The sequence below is a fragment of the Canis lupus genome, chromosome 10 (genome assembly GCF_011100685.1).
Source record: "Canis lupus familiaris isolate Mischka breed German Shepherd chromosome 10, alternate assembly UU_Cfam_GSD_1.0, whole genome shotgun sequence".
Taxonomy (NCBI): Eukaryota; Metazoa; Chordata; class Mammalia; order Carnivora; family Canidae; genus Canis; species Canis lupus.
Window position 1 is genome coordinate 33056393 of NC_049231.1, and position 14859 is coordinate 33071251.

General features: G+C 45.0%; 1 protein-coding gene across 5 annotated transcripts in view; it reads right to left on the reverse strand.

Annotated features, from left to right (window-relative positions):
* RFX4 (regulatory factor X4) overlaps positions 1 to 14859 on the reverse strand; it is a 162553-nt gene that overhangs the window by 9640 nt on the left and 138054 nt on the right. For 4 of the 5 annotated variants that reach the window (XM_038550786.1, XM_038550789.1, XM_038550788.1 and 1 more), the window contains 4 exons: positions 14091 to 14210; positions 13588 to 13749; positions 1893 to 2055; positions 115 to 253 (listed from right to left, as the gene is read on the reverse strand). In XM_038550786.1, the coding sequence (XP_038406714.1) occupies positions 115 to 253; positions 1893 to 2055; positions 13588 to 13749; positions 14091 to 14210 (584 nt within the window). The remainder of the gene's footprint in view (positions 1 to 114; positions 254 to 1892; positions 2056 to 13587; positions 13750 to 14090; positions 14211 to 14859) is intronic. The other variant, XM_038550787.1, reaches the window with a different exon arrangement.

Consider the following 14859-nt stretch of genomic DNA (forward strand, 5'->3'; position numbering starts at 1 on the left):
TCTCTTTGGTGACAGACACACACGGTATACAGAAAGTACTCAACTGTCTTAAATTGACTAGACCTACCACCAAGCATCCTGAGGCCTGGGTGAGCACGCAGGGTCACAACTCACCTGTGCAGAGCTCCTGTGGTAAGGGGAGTAGTGCAGCGGCCCAGAGATGGCTGTGTCATGGGGGAGGGCCGGGTACTGGCTCTGCATGGGGGGCGGGTGCTGGCCGCCGTAGCTCCCGTAGTTATAGCTTCCCGTGTACCTGCAACGCAGTGGGCATGCTGAACATTGAGCAGGGGCCGGCACAGCGAATCACTGTGACACCTTTAAAAATCAACCTCATCTTTCCCCTCCTTTCGTTCTTTTTTCTTCTTTTCCATTTTTTCTCCTCCTTTTTTGGTTCTTACCATTCCCACCCCATTGTGGTGAGTTCAGACTCCTGGGCTGACTCCTTCTCTCCTCAGCACACCTCCCTTAGCACCCAGAGCACGCTCAGGGAATGGGAGCCGGCCCTGAGCAAAACATAATTAGTGACGGAAACCTCTCCTCCTGTCCTGTTGAAAAGCCCCACAGCGTAGCCTATAGTCAAACAGGAAAGAAAGAAGAAACTACTTTGGGATTTATGTTTTGTATCGTTCAGGCTTCTGCTTGCCCGTAGGGGGCAGGATGTTGTGTATAGTTGGGAGCTGTCTCCAGTGGGGAAACACCGTGGGCCATCAACCCGGGGTCAGAGATCCCAGTGCTGAGCCTGGCTCCACCCCTTTCTAGCTGGGGGACCCTGGGGTCCTCGCAGCCTGTTCATCACATCTGTAAAAATGCTGGCCCTGGTTATTCTGGGGGTCAGACAGGTGAAGACACTCTTTAAAATAGAAGGTCCTGGGAAATACAGGTCTGTTCACTGTTGTTCTAATAACATCTTTACAGCAAAAACACTGACATAAGACCACGTGGGTGTCTGTTCTGCCATTGTTCTGGAATCAAAAGGCTTCCTGAAGCAATTCTCAAAGTCTGTTCTAAATGTGTGGAAAGATGCTCGGAGAGGTCCCCTGAGCAAAGAAAGGCTGCCCTCCCACTGGTCAGGGACCTGAGCCTGCGGACAGAACGTGGGGCTGGCCCCCCGCAGCGCTATGCTGGGCACCATGTGGGGGCACTTAAGGGGGCGTCCTCTGCATCTCCCACATGGCTCTGCTGGCACCGCCTCACAGGACCTGCCTGGCAGAGTCTTGCCTTCCTGAGAAGAAGGGCCCTTTTTAGCATCATAAGTGGTTTCCAAACGACTGGATGTGAGACATGATAAGATTAGTGTCTTTTGATTAAGACACTGCCTGATGGCAAGAAGCTATGATTCAGGTAACTCTTTTTAATGGATTTGTAATTCATTCATCACAGCAACGGCACTACAGAGATTTGGGGAAGGATGGGGAAAAATCAATATTTTGTTTCTTCGGGCACAAAGCACCATTGGAACACACAGGGGTTCCTGGTACCCCATTAACAGCTGCTGCCGTCCAGGGGGCCTCAACCCTCTAAGTCCTCCTCTAATCCAATCATAGAAGCCCCCGCCACTGTGAGGCTCTACCGCCTGGGGGAACTGTCAGGAGGGGGCCTTCTGCTGAGGCTCTACAGCGAAGAGAGGGAAGAACAGGCTCTGGAGTCAAGACAGGTGGTCAGTCTGGGCCCTGTGTCTACCGGCTGTGTGACCCTGCAGGACTGAACTTGAGCCGTTATCTCGATTTCCTCATCTGGGAAATGGGCTCCACGAGACACAGTTAAAGGTGGGGCTCCCCCCTGAGCACGCTATGGAAGCCCCATGAAGGACAGATACTTCCTGCCCTTGGAGAAAACAACTGCTAAATGAAGCCAAATTTAAGAGTCCGGCGGCATCCCAGGAAGTTACCTACCCGTGCTCCTCTCTGTGCGGATAAACTGGTATCCTGTGTGTCACGGAGGAAGAAGGCACATGAGTACTTCTCATACAGGGCAGCTGTTGGGAGTTCTCAGCTGGGGACCCTGCCGCCGTTGTCACTGTATAGGTCAGAGACCATGTGTAGGACTGCATTGCTCCTGCAGAGATAAGATGCATAAGTCACACACTCAGTTCTTCCATGCCCTACTCTTAGAACACTTGAGTGGCCTCCCATGCTCTTTAGGTTGAAAATCAAAATCTTTACAAAGCATGTGTCTCTGTCCTGGCTGACCTCATGAGAAGCAACCCCTACCCGTTGCCTCTGTTCTCTCTGCTCCAGCCACAATATTTTTCTTTCATTTTTCCCAGAGGACCATGATTCCTAGTACCACAGAGCCTTTGCACGTGCTCTTTCTGCTGCCTAAAACTTTATTCTTCCCTTAGAACCCACTCATTCCTTATATCTCAATACAGAGAAGCTGTCTCCTAATCCCAAACTAGGTCAGATTCCCTACTGAACTGAAGTTCTTTGTGGTGCCACCACAATTTGTCATCTACACTCACACTCATGAATGTGATTTACTTAATGCCCATGCCCCTCTAGACTAGAAGCTCCATGAGGAGAGGGGCCTTGTCTGTTCTGCCCACTATTGGATCCCTGGTGCTTGGCACAGAGCCTGGTGGCCAAAAAATTTCCAATAGAAGCAAGAAAAGAGAAAGGAAGAGAGAGAAAGAGGGAGGGGAGGAGGGAGGACAAAAGAAAACTCAGAGAGGCAGAGCCAAGTAACTTCTCAACACTCAACAAAACAGGTGTCAGGGAGCCAGCAAACTGCTTTAAGCAGCCCTAAGTAGATTACTGGGCTCTGCCTGCCTAGGTCTTTTTGAAGATTATTAGACAGTGACCTTAACGGTGACCTATGCCATACATATTACTAATTCCATTAATTTACTTTTTAATTGGATACCTTGAAAGTACTAGGGATTGGGAAAAGAAGCTGACAAAATTTAAAACTCTCAAAATGCTTAAGAATTTTGTGAGATGCTTAGAATACAAAAATGGTAATTTAAGAAATCCCTAAGTGATATACTCTTCGATTTCTGATAAATTTTAGAATGTTGATCTAGTGGAAGCAATTAAACCTGTTTTAGGAGGTCGAGGGACTAGGATTGAATGCCCCCTTGCAGGCACAGGGAAAATTGAAGAACTGATTATGGGAGGCCATTTTTAAGGTGAACTAAAACCTGGTGCTCCAATTCTGTGTCTCTGCAGCAGATCTCTTCCATCTGAGCATTCCTGGGGGAAGCTGAAGGAACGGTTTTCATGAAAAAATGCAATCTATTCCATTCTAATGACTTTGCAAATAGCCCAGGAGTAGCTGCCCTGACATGGAGCAGGTCAAAGAGAGAGTAGATGGCTCAGCTCTGTGCCAATTACGCGACAGATTCAGTGAAGGAAATTCTGGAAGGCATGTGAAAATGGAATCCTACTTTGAACAGAGTTGTTTACTATGAAAAGAACTCTGTATTGAACTCTTTTGTAAATTGGAGAATCTTTTGGAATGCAAATAATGCCCTTTCTAAATGGAGGGACAGAAGTTTATTCCAAGAGCATGAAAGAGACACCATTTATTGAGCATCTAATGTATCCAGGCATTGTGCCCAGTGCTTTACAGAGACCCTTAAAATAAATATTATCCCCACCTCACAGATGAGGAAACGGAAGGTTACATCTGAAAGAACGTAAGGGAGTGCACAGGAATACAGAAGATTCAAGAAGATGATATGAATGTGGGAGTGAACAAAGAAATTAAAAGTGGAGCAAAATGTGCAACCAGGAATGAGGCTAAACATGCACACTCTAGCTCTTCCTAGGGGTGGGCCTTAAATTTGCCTCAGAGGTTTTCCAAGAAACAATGCCACAGGGAAAACTCACAAGTCAGGAACCATAAGATAGTAAACAAATTGCTCAGGAATCATCTGTCCTTGGAATTAAGATCAAACAGGGATTTCTTTTAGATACTCCCATAAAAGGCAACTGGGAACCGCTCAACAGTGTCCCCAACATCACCCTTACAAGGGGCTCCAGGTTAGGTTCTCAGGACTATTCCTTAGGTCCACCCTTCAAGCCAGTGGCGTCACACTGAAGTTCAGTCCAGGGAAACACAGTGTTAATTTGCCCGAGGTCCCCGTGGGTGGGACCGGGGGGCTCTGAACCCCAGTCTGCCACGTTTTCCATTTTCTCTACCATACTGCCTCTATACTCCAGGTCCAAGTCCTGCTGTGTCCTGGCCGGAAGTCCTTGGGCAAGCCTCTTAGACTTTCTTTCATCATCTGTGAGACAGGCCTTATAATATCTGTCTTACAGAAATGTCGTGAGAGTTAAGTGACAAGAGCTTGGCACGTGGGAGGCTCTTGATGATATTCACGCGCTTTTCCCTATGAATTCAGGGATTTTGTATCAGACTCTTAAAGCAGAAATTTCTGTATGTTCCATTTCAGATGCCAGGAAAAAAAAGACAAGTTTCCTGGGTCAGATTCTGTCATGGGGGATGAAATTTGCATAGCAACAGAAATTTAGCTAATTACGGCAAACTCCTAAGCATGTTTTTCCATAAAGTCACAGGCATGCTTATTCACTAGTATGGCTAAAAGTACCCTTTCCTGGTTTGCACATGTACATGATATACAAAGAAATAATGACTCTAGCAGGCTGTTAGGCATCATTTATAGTAACTGCAAGAAGACTGGAAAGACAAAATTCCAACATGATCATGCCCCAGATGATTGGATTATGCATGACTGCCCACCTCTATATTTTGCACTCCATATGAAATTATATTATAGTTAAAACTTTTAAAAGTATCTTTTTTTTTTTTTTTTTTATTAAATAGTTTATCTCTAGGTGGTGGGACTGAGGAAGGCTTTAAATATTTCTTCTGGGCAGCCCGGGTGGCTCAGTGGTTTAGCGCCGCCTTCAGCCCAGGGCGTGATCCTGGAGACCTGGGATCGAGTCCCATGTCGGGCTCCCTGCATGGAGCCTGCTTCTCCCTCTGCTGTGTCTGTGCCTCTGTCTCTCTCTTTCTCTGTGTCTCTGATGAATAAATAAATAAAACCTTAAAAAAAAACATTTCTTCTTGTTAGTTATCTGTATTTTTCTATAATGAATGTGTATTGTCTCCATGAAAAGAAAAACATTATTAAAATATATTAAACAAATTTTACAATTGGAGAAGGACTTGGAGCAGGGTGGGAAGTATGGGAGACGGATGAATGAGGCACAGCAAGCAAGTAATTAACCCTTCAAGCCCCTGGGACCTCAGGAGAGTGCAGTGAGGTCAGTGGGTATTTAAACGGAGGCAGCCAAGGAAGCCAAATGATCTCTCTTTTTCCCCAAGCAGTAGGAAGACATAGTGATAATAGCCAACACCTGAGAGAATGCAGTAGAAGTTACTTTTGTATGCGCTCCTGGAGCACAGCAACTGCTCATTCATCTCTGTATCCCCAACAGAGAGTCTGCCAAATAGTAGGTGTTCAGTAAATTTTTGTTTCCTTGAAATTGTTGTTGAAGGAGTAAATGCTGTTAGAAGTAGGCGTTATCAAACAAAAAGCTAGTGGAACTCTTGGAAAAATGGGCTCCTGTGGTCTGGGAAACAAAACGCCTAAATGGCCATGTGCCAGCAATCCAACAGACCCACTCAGGCAGGCTTAAGCAGATTAACACCTACTGGCTTGGGTGAGAAACCCTCTGCCTGAGGACCAGCAAAGAACACCCCTTACATTCCCTTTCCTATCAGGGGGACCTCCAGGTGAGAATTGCTGCTGCTTTTTTTTAAGTGAACTAATAAAAGAAAATGTGTGCAGTTAACAGTTTGTGCCTAATTTTTAAGACTGCTCTAATGCTTACTTATTGGTAAAACAGTAACAAACCTTCCGCTGGTGCCTCATTCCTACATCTTTCTTTTACTCTCCCCTTCCCGTACGCCCACCCTCACTTAAAAGTCTGAGGATCGTGGAGAAAGCCCCCTGAGCTTTGAGAATTCTATGAAGATCCCCAAAGATCTGAGAATCCTCTAAAGATAAATGTTGTCCATGTTCTAGTATTAAAACTGCAGGAGAGGAAGATTTTCTTTCCTTCTCATCCCCAACAAAAGGTTTTTTTCCCCTGAGTTGTTATTGTTGTTGTTTTTCCTGGAAGGGATTTTAAACACAGGGTAGGAAAGGGTGCTTAGAACATAGCAGGTGGTCAGGAATGACTTGTTGAGTAAATGAAGGAATGGATGAGTAATCACACAACATAAACCAGACCTCCTGCTATGTATACACTAACTCACTGAATCTTCACGATAACCTTTTGAAGTAGGCAGTATTGCCTCCTTTTTTCAGGTGAGAAAATTGAGGCCCAAGACTTGCTCAGATGAGTGGCAGAGTTGGGATTTGAACCCAGATCCCACCCAACGCCAAAGCCTTTCCACAACAACAGCTGCTTCTTACACTTGGATGTGCATTTGAATCCCTGGAGATCTTGTTAAAATGCAGATTCTGATTCAGTAGGTTGGGAGTTGAACCAGCAATTCTACCTCTAAATGATGATAATGCTCTTGGTCCATGGACCACAGTTTGAGTACCAAGGCTCTCTAACCCATTGCCTCCTATTACACAAGCTGCCTGTTGAGAGCCATTAAAGGTCAGAAGTTGTGAGGTTCTGGCACAGACTTGTGAAATTCAGGCTACTTTCCAGGCTACCTGGCCATACCCTACCTTCAGACTTGAACGTAACTGTTTGAACCTTTTCCCCTGCTAGGATTCTATGAACCATCGCGAATGTTGCTCAGGTCTTGATCTAACCTAAGCCTTTTGTTGGTACTTTCCTGAGAAATAAGCTCCTTTAAGTATGTCTAGATTCTAGAGCTTCCTATACAGTAGCCACTAGCCACAGATGGCTATCTAAATTTGAGTGAGTTAAAACAAAATACAACAAAAAAATTCAGTTCTTTAACTGCACTAGCCACATTTCAAGTGCTCAATAGCCCCTTTGTGGTTGGATCTACTGTTTTGGACAGTTTCAATTAAGAAAAAAAAAAGTTGCCATCATCACAGAAAATTCTATTTGAACAGTGTTCCTTTAGAGTATTTGCTACTAAACAAACATTTCATGTAGCCTTCAAGACTGAGACAGGAAAAGGCTGCACATGTATATTTATCCCACTGGCTATCCATGGCTCTGTCCCCCATTGGCTACCGTCTACCCTCAAGGGAATAATGCTTAATTAAGGAGAATACTCACTGAAGTTGAAAACCGCATCTGTTTGGGTGACTATCAGTAGCTCCCTGACTGAAATCTGACAAAACTGACGGGAAGCAGCAAATGGCTCCATTCCCAGAGAGAGATGCTAATTCAAAATCTGGCCCTGCCTACCTCCGCACCCATCCCCTGCTGCTACTTTCCCCTTATTTATATACATTAGTCCTCACTACACTAGGCTCTTCTCTGCCTCAGGCCTGTGTACATGCTGCTCCCCATGACTTAGAATGTTCTCTTCATCTCCCCAAACTTTATGTGATATTCCAGGTCTTGGGATACATGCTGCCTCCTCGGAGAGGCCTTCCCTGATCATTTCCTAGCACACTATTCTCATTATGACTATTTGAAATGGTTTATTGGCCTGGTAGTTTATTTCTGTATTGGCTCTCTTACCCATTAGGATAGAAGTATCACGAGGGCAGCGACTGTACCTGTTTTTTTTTTTTTTTTTCACTTTTGTGCCCCCAGGACACAGCATAGAGTAGACACAAAAGAAGTCAACAAAAGAATGGATGAGCAAATTTGAAGGCCCCAACACCAAGCCAAAACCTTGATGATGTAAAGTCAAGAAGAGATTCAACAATTTGTTTACGGCCCCAGCTTGTATCTCCCAAATCCATTCCTTTGGAGACAAGGAAGCAGCAGGGATGGAGGAGGAATTCTCTGCAATGACAACTCTAAGGACTGTAATGAGTCATCGTGGGCTCTGGGGCAGGGCTGCCGTGTCCACCAGGTCCCCCTTGTTTTTAGCTGCTCACAGAATAACTGAGCTTTTGTTATTGGGAAAGAGTAGGGGCCAGTTACGTTTGTTACATCCTCAACCCATGTAGAGAAAATGCAGGTGGGCAGGCCAGATGTTCTACAGTGAGGGCCATTTATAAGGAATTTGCCTTTATTTCTCTAGGCATCCTAGCATCTCAATGATTTAATTTGCTGGCTTTGTGTTGCAGGGAACCCATGGTGGGAAGGTGAAAACATTGAGTTTAATAGTTAACTTTTATTGTCATTGCTAAAGGAGGGAGTACCTCCAATGACATCATAAACCAGGTCCTAGGGCCCTTCCAAGGCCTCACCAGGACACAGCGGGAGCTTTACCGTTTGTGTTAAATGACATTAAAGAATTGCAGCCCGATGTTGTGTCAGGTGGGCCCGGTCAGTTTGACACCACCTGCCTTGCTCCTGAGGAGAAAAAGGACAATTTTCCTTAATAAAAATCAAGGTTTCTGAACTTTGTTGGGCCAAGAGTGAGATGGCAAGCTCACAAATTAGGGAAGAAAATGGATAAATGGGCTACATCTTTACCTTGTAGAAATCTGTTAAAGCAGAATCCTTTACCCAGTCACGTATCATGGCCTTGCCATACACTTGATCATGCCACTATCAGGTTCAATTTCAGGTGCCTGATATGCCTTTCATTTCACTTTCTTCCACCCCCACCCAGCCCTTAAAAACAATTAATACAAACAGTCCCTAGAAAACACATTTAGAAACACACGTACGTATGGACATAGAATGGGACTGAGCCATAGATAAGCAGTGGCTGTTTTCCTGGTAAGTCATAACTCATTATCTATAATATTCGACTTTGTATTCACTAGGGCTTGTACCAAAGGATGCCAAAAGATTATGTGCAATGAATTAATTTTCTCTTCGTGCTTACCAAGCAGACATAATGCTGTTCTCTTTTTCGCAGCTGAAAAATGGGGAAGTGTCTGTCAAAAGTGAGACACTGATATATGGAAGAGTCACAGACACCTGATTGGCCTTGACTCGAACTTGAACTTGATCATCAGAGCCATGATATTCAGGCTACACTAGAGAACTAGCAAAATAACCAGGTGGCAGACTTCATTTAACATACAATAAACTGTTTTTAGCAGGGGTTATTTTGTTTAATTTCCCCCACTTCTTTACTTATTTCTTGCTTCCTGGTTTGGGTCCTTTTTTAAAAATTTGCTTTTACTTTTTTTTTTTTTTTAAATTGTTAATCACTTCAGATCCTTTTTGGAAAGTCATGGTCTATAAATCAACCAGTAATTTTAAGACAGAAATAAAAATTAACTGGGCATGAAGACCATATGTTGAGTTACTTTTTAAAAAACAGAAACATGGCAAATGCATTTTATAAGATACACATTAATTGTTTTCCAATTCACAATATTGGTCAATGAAATATTTGTACAAATCTCCAAATTCAAGAAATCTACCACAGTATACTTCCTAATATCTTGGTGTGCATCATGGATAAATGTGCTTTATAATACAATATCTATAAAACCATACATGTTGTTAGGAAATTATGTATATGTCTCTTCCACGACCATGACCCACATGCATGCCAAGATCCAATCCAATTTAGCAGTGGGATATTTCAAGAGTGGTACTTGAGAAAAATATTACACATAGTTTTATCTAGGATGACATTTTTAATGCCCCCTAGAGATGTCTGAGAACAAAGCAGGAATGTGCCAAAATCTTCAAAGGTTACGATCATCTGAAGAGAACCTGTTTTGCATTTGTATTTCTAAGAAGCTACTTTTATGACTCTTGAACACATTGCACAGAAATCTCTGAACACATTTATGATATTCCTGTGGCTTTGACTATCACACCTGCCACACCTTGAGGCCTCCCCAGAGCTGTGAGGAAAGCCAGCAGACTCACTAACTGGACGAGAATTATAAAGAGGTCCTAGACATCCTGGCCTCTGCAGCCAGCCCATCCCCTCTTCCCTTACAGTCTCCTTGCCGGACAAGCTGCTACGCTGCAGGGAGGTTCTCTCACCCAAACCACTTCAGCTCCACAATGCAGGACTGTTTGATTTGCATGATTTCCCTGTTTATTTTCACAGTAAGCATGTTATCACCAACTGGCTCACGTGTCTCCCGCGGGGAGGGGGGACAGGGGTGAGGCCGAGAGCCGTCCTTACCAGCCTGGTTCCTTCCCTACCAAGGTGGGAGCCTGGGGCTCGTGGCTTCACGCACAGCTTTGGAAGGACCCCTGAGTGGGTGAAGATCTGGGAACAGGCCCCCTAAGCAGGAGACACAACAGCCCACTATGGAGGGAAAATGGGAGGGTGAGGGAGGGGGTGTGTTCTTCCTCCTCAAAGTGGAGACGAAACATGATTCCAGGTGCATCCATGTAAACAAAGATGCGATGCCAAGATGTAAATTTCCACAGAGGAGGAGGGCTCTCCAGCTATGGTACCCAAAGTGAAATCAACGCCCATCCAGTGCCAGTTACTGACCGCCCTACTTCTCAATACTCTGAAGAATCCAATCTCCCTGGCAGTCCCCAACAAAGGACCGCTGAGGTTATTGGCCAGTTTCCACCCCTGGGAAAGTGCAGAAGAGACAGGCACGTTATAGGTCCTTTTTTTTTTTCTTTTTTCTTTTTTTTTTTCCGTTATAGGTCCTTAAGCACCTGCTCATTCCCTCTCCACTAGCCCTGGAGAGAAAGGAAATCTGAGGCAAGGAATTAATCCAAGATTCCTAGAATATAGACTTTATGACATGCTCTCCTGCCTCCAGATCTTTGTACTACTTACTCCCTCCCTCTGCCCAGACTATCTTCCCTTGCACTGTTCAGCCTTCCCAGACCCTCCAGATACACAGCCTCCTCCTGTGCTCCTCTATTCCCTTCTCCCAAATCAGCTCAACTTTGCACTCATCACATTATTTGTGACTGCCAGCTTGGTTATTGGAACCCTAGCCTCTAAATAATAAACTCCCAGGAGGCAAGGACCTGAAGTGTTTAGTACACAGGAGCCACCCGAGAAATATTTATTGAATAAATGGATAGATGTGTAAGTGAATGAATGGGTAAAGACAACAGCCTAACTAAGGCAGTCTCACCCTATTTATTTGGTCTTCAAAAACGTACAATTTAGTCCCTATTCTATTCTGAAAACAGTTCTATTCTAAGTAGAACCAGGATATAAGTAAGCCCAAGCATGCTGTGAGGGTCTGGAGGAAAATTCTAACCTGGAGGGTGAGGGCAACGAAGAAGATGTGTAGGATTTCATCAGGCAGAGGTGGGAGGAGGAGAACCCCAGAGGTGGAGCAGTGGGAGAAGGTGGTAGACCATGCCCCAGCACTTGGAGGAGGCACAGCTTCTAGAAAATTAGCCCAGTGCGCAGTGAGAAAGTGGACAGCCAAGCGTGGAAGCGGGTAACCAGCTCTGGGAGTCCGCTGGATATCCATGAGAGGTGGAAAGGCCCGAATAGATGGCAGTGGTGGGATGGGATAGAAAGGGATCCTTAAGATTTGGATAGAAAGGGATCCTTAAGATTTGGCTTGGGAGGTGTGGTGGAGAACACTGGCTGTCTCTCCAGATCTGCTCCTCCTTCCCTGGGGACATGCTACCTTACATTTCCCAGCCTTTCTCTGCAGTTACACGAGGCCACGTGACTAAGTCCTCGCTAGTGGAATATAAGTAGAAGTGACACATGCCATGTTCAGGCCAGAGCCTTTGAGATAGTGGGCTTTCCTCTCTGTACCCACCTTCTATTTCTGCCAGCTGGCTGCAGACTAGACAAAGCCCTAAGGCTGTGGTCTTTGAGCTGGTGTGCATCAGAATCAACTGGAGGCTTGTTGAGCAAATCTCTGAGCCTTGCCCCTAGAGTTTCTGATTCAGAAGGTCTGTGATGGGACCTGATAAGGAGTGTTTCTAACACATTCCCAGGAGATGCAGATACTGCTGGTCCACGGACCACACTTTGAACACCACTACCTTGGGGTATGGTGCAACCTAATATTGAAAGAACAAGTGTTTCCAAATCGTTGCATTAAAGAGAGCCTCCTCTCTGACCTAAACAGCCTGCCAGGACTGTCTGCAAGCACGATATTGATTTCTTTTGTGTTAACTCCGTACATTTTGCATCTCTTTGTTACAGTGGCTTAGCCTATTCTGATACAGAAACTGAGGGAATGGAAAGCCAGATTTGGAGTTGGGAGACCAGTTAAGCAGGTTTGGAAGGACAGATGATGATGAATGGATTATCACAGTCTCATGAGCCCCTCTACTCCCCAAGGCCCTACCCAGGGCCCATCCAGCAGAAGGTCTCTGCCTTCACTTCCTCTCCTGTTAGTTCTTCCTCAGCTTCTAAGGCTGCCTTCGAGTGTCCCCTCTCTCCTGCAGGCTTCCCTCCTGTCTGTAAGAGTCGAGGTAGGAAGGGAAAGTCGAGGTAGGAAGGGAAAGTCGAGGTAGGAAGGGAGAGCTGCTTCCTCTGGTCCCCATAGCACTCGGTGGGAGCCTTCACCTTCTAGGCATTAATCACAGTAACCCCTTCTATCTGGTTAGCACCTCACTGTAAGCAAAGCACTTTGGCCTTTCTTACCTCGTCTGATCCCCACAGCAACCACATGAACTGCTCTGGAGGCACGCACATGCACGCACACTATGTGTTATATATTAGCTAACACTTACTGAATGTTCCACATACACAGTATCATTTCCACAAGTCTCATGAGCAATGTCTTAAGGACATTTGTTGAATGGCTGAGTGACTGTGGTGCCCAGAACAAGAGATTTAAGCTTTCTCACCCTTCACTTCTCCTCCACAACCTCACAGTGTTATTGTGAGACAATTTTGCCCAGTAACACTGGACCTTAGCAACTAGTTATTATTATCCTTGGATCACTTCTTCTCCATTTCTGAACCGTGTCTTGATATTCGAGATCCTTCAGGATGTGACTCCAGTTTATGTGTCCAGCCTCAAGAGATCCCTTCGTGGACCTCCTACATTTTAGACAAAGTTTCCCGTGCCCTGAGAAGGCCCCACACATCCCCACCCCTGTATATCTGTTCACACCACCCTCTGCCTGGAAGGCCCTTCTGCTCCACAGTTAAAATGAAGATCCACTTCTCTGTGAGGTCTTCCTCAGTGCCTCCCACCAGAGGGAGTCTCTGCCTCCTGGGGAACCCCGTAGCATTAGTCTGTACCTTGCTCATCGCCCCCGCCTTGATATGGTTTTCATGTTTTAGCATATGGCTTCCTGGCTGTCCCATTTTCCAGAGATGTCTTTCAATTTCTGGTTCACAGAGAGTTTCCTTTCTCATTTTCAAGAAAGAATGGCTGTGTATTAATTTAAGTTTTATGTCATTTTAATCATTTCAGTGGCTTAGTTGGGGAGGGGTGGCGATTTTATCATGTACTCAATCTGCCAACTTGAAAGCTGAAGTATGAGGAATATGTACGTACGGATAAATGAGTAACTGCAAGGCATCTCTAAAGCCAGGCTAATACTTGGCATTGTTTTTGGGAGGTTGAGGCATGGAATGTTTTTCCCAGAAAGCTCTTGCTTTTTTTTTTTTTTTTTTTTTTTTTTAAGCTCTTGCTTTAAATACCAACTCCTCACTCAAAGCCTGTGGGAGACCTCTCCTTACCTGTGGTGCTGAGGCCAGTGTACTCAGGGGATGGGTTGCTGACAGGAGAGGATGGAGGTGGCACTTCCACAGACGTGGCAGATTTTGCTGGTGAAAATGATGGCACTGGTGAAGGGGTCGGCGGGGCAGCCTCTGTCAAAACAATCTCTTCTCGGACTTCTGCTATGGGTAGAGAAAGGGTGGGACCTCAAAGCCAAAGGTCAAGGCAAGTTGTCTTTGAAGGACTTTAAAAATGGAAATATTTTTTCTAATCTATGTCATGCCACCCCTCTGCTTAAAGCCCTTTGATGATTTTGCACTCCCATCATGACATGCAAGGCAATGTCACACACACACACACGTGCCCACTCTAAAGAAGAAAAAGACATGATTGGTAACACCACTTGGCCTGCCCACTATAACTAAATTCTTTGGAATATAGAGCTAAAGAATTACAGAGTATGGAAGTAAGGATACAAATCAAACTGCCAACTAGGGCAATTCCCACTGAAACGCTGGCTTACCAGCGCTTCCTTCTCCTTTCATGGCTCGCATGAGCTCGTTGGCCCGCTCCTGACAGTGCAGGGATTCTAACAGGTAGAGCACGTAGTCATCAAACATCAAGTGAATTAAGTGAAAAGACCCTGGTGAGAGAAGATCCAAACAGAAAGGTAAGTCATGACAGATCATGTACACCCCTTCACCTGGTCAACAGCCTGTGTTACACTGGGCTTCAATGCTCTGTTCAAGACTCTCATTCCCCACTCCATGATCATCTCTGCATGGTCAAAAGTTGCTCTTCTTTGCTGTATCCTCAACCTAGCCTAGTGCTTGACATAAGGTAAGCGTCACTAACACTTTGTAGCAAGTGAGTCTTTTCCTTGCTCAATCTGGCTCATCAAAAATGGCACCCATTGAGCTATCTGTCCAAATGCTTTTGAGTCCTCACAGACCCAATGGCCTCATCCTCATTTAAGCACCACTCACTTTGTTCAGCATGTATTAACATAGTGTCTTTCATTTTTATCTCTTCCACAAGTATGTCTTATTTCCCCGATTGGACTTTAAGGATGTCCATGGCAAGGATTTTTGCCTTCTAGTTTCCTATACCAATGTACCTGACATAATTCCAGAAAATTAAAATTTGCAACAACTGAATTATTTCATTAAATGTTTCTGAGAGCTCTGTTTAACATTTTTTAAGATTTTATTTATTTATTTGATAGAGAGCACAATCAGGGGGAACAGCAGGCAGAGGGCCAAGCAGGCTTGATCGCTGGACCCTGAGATCAT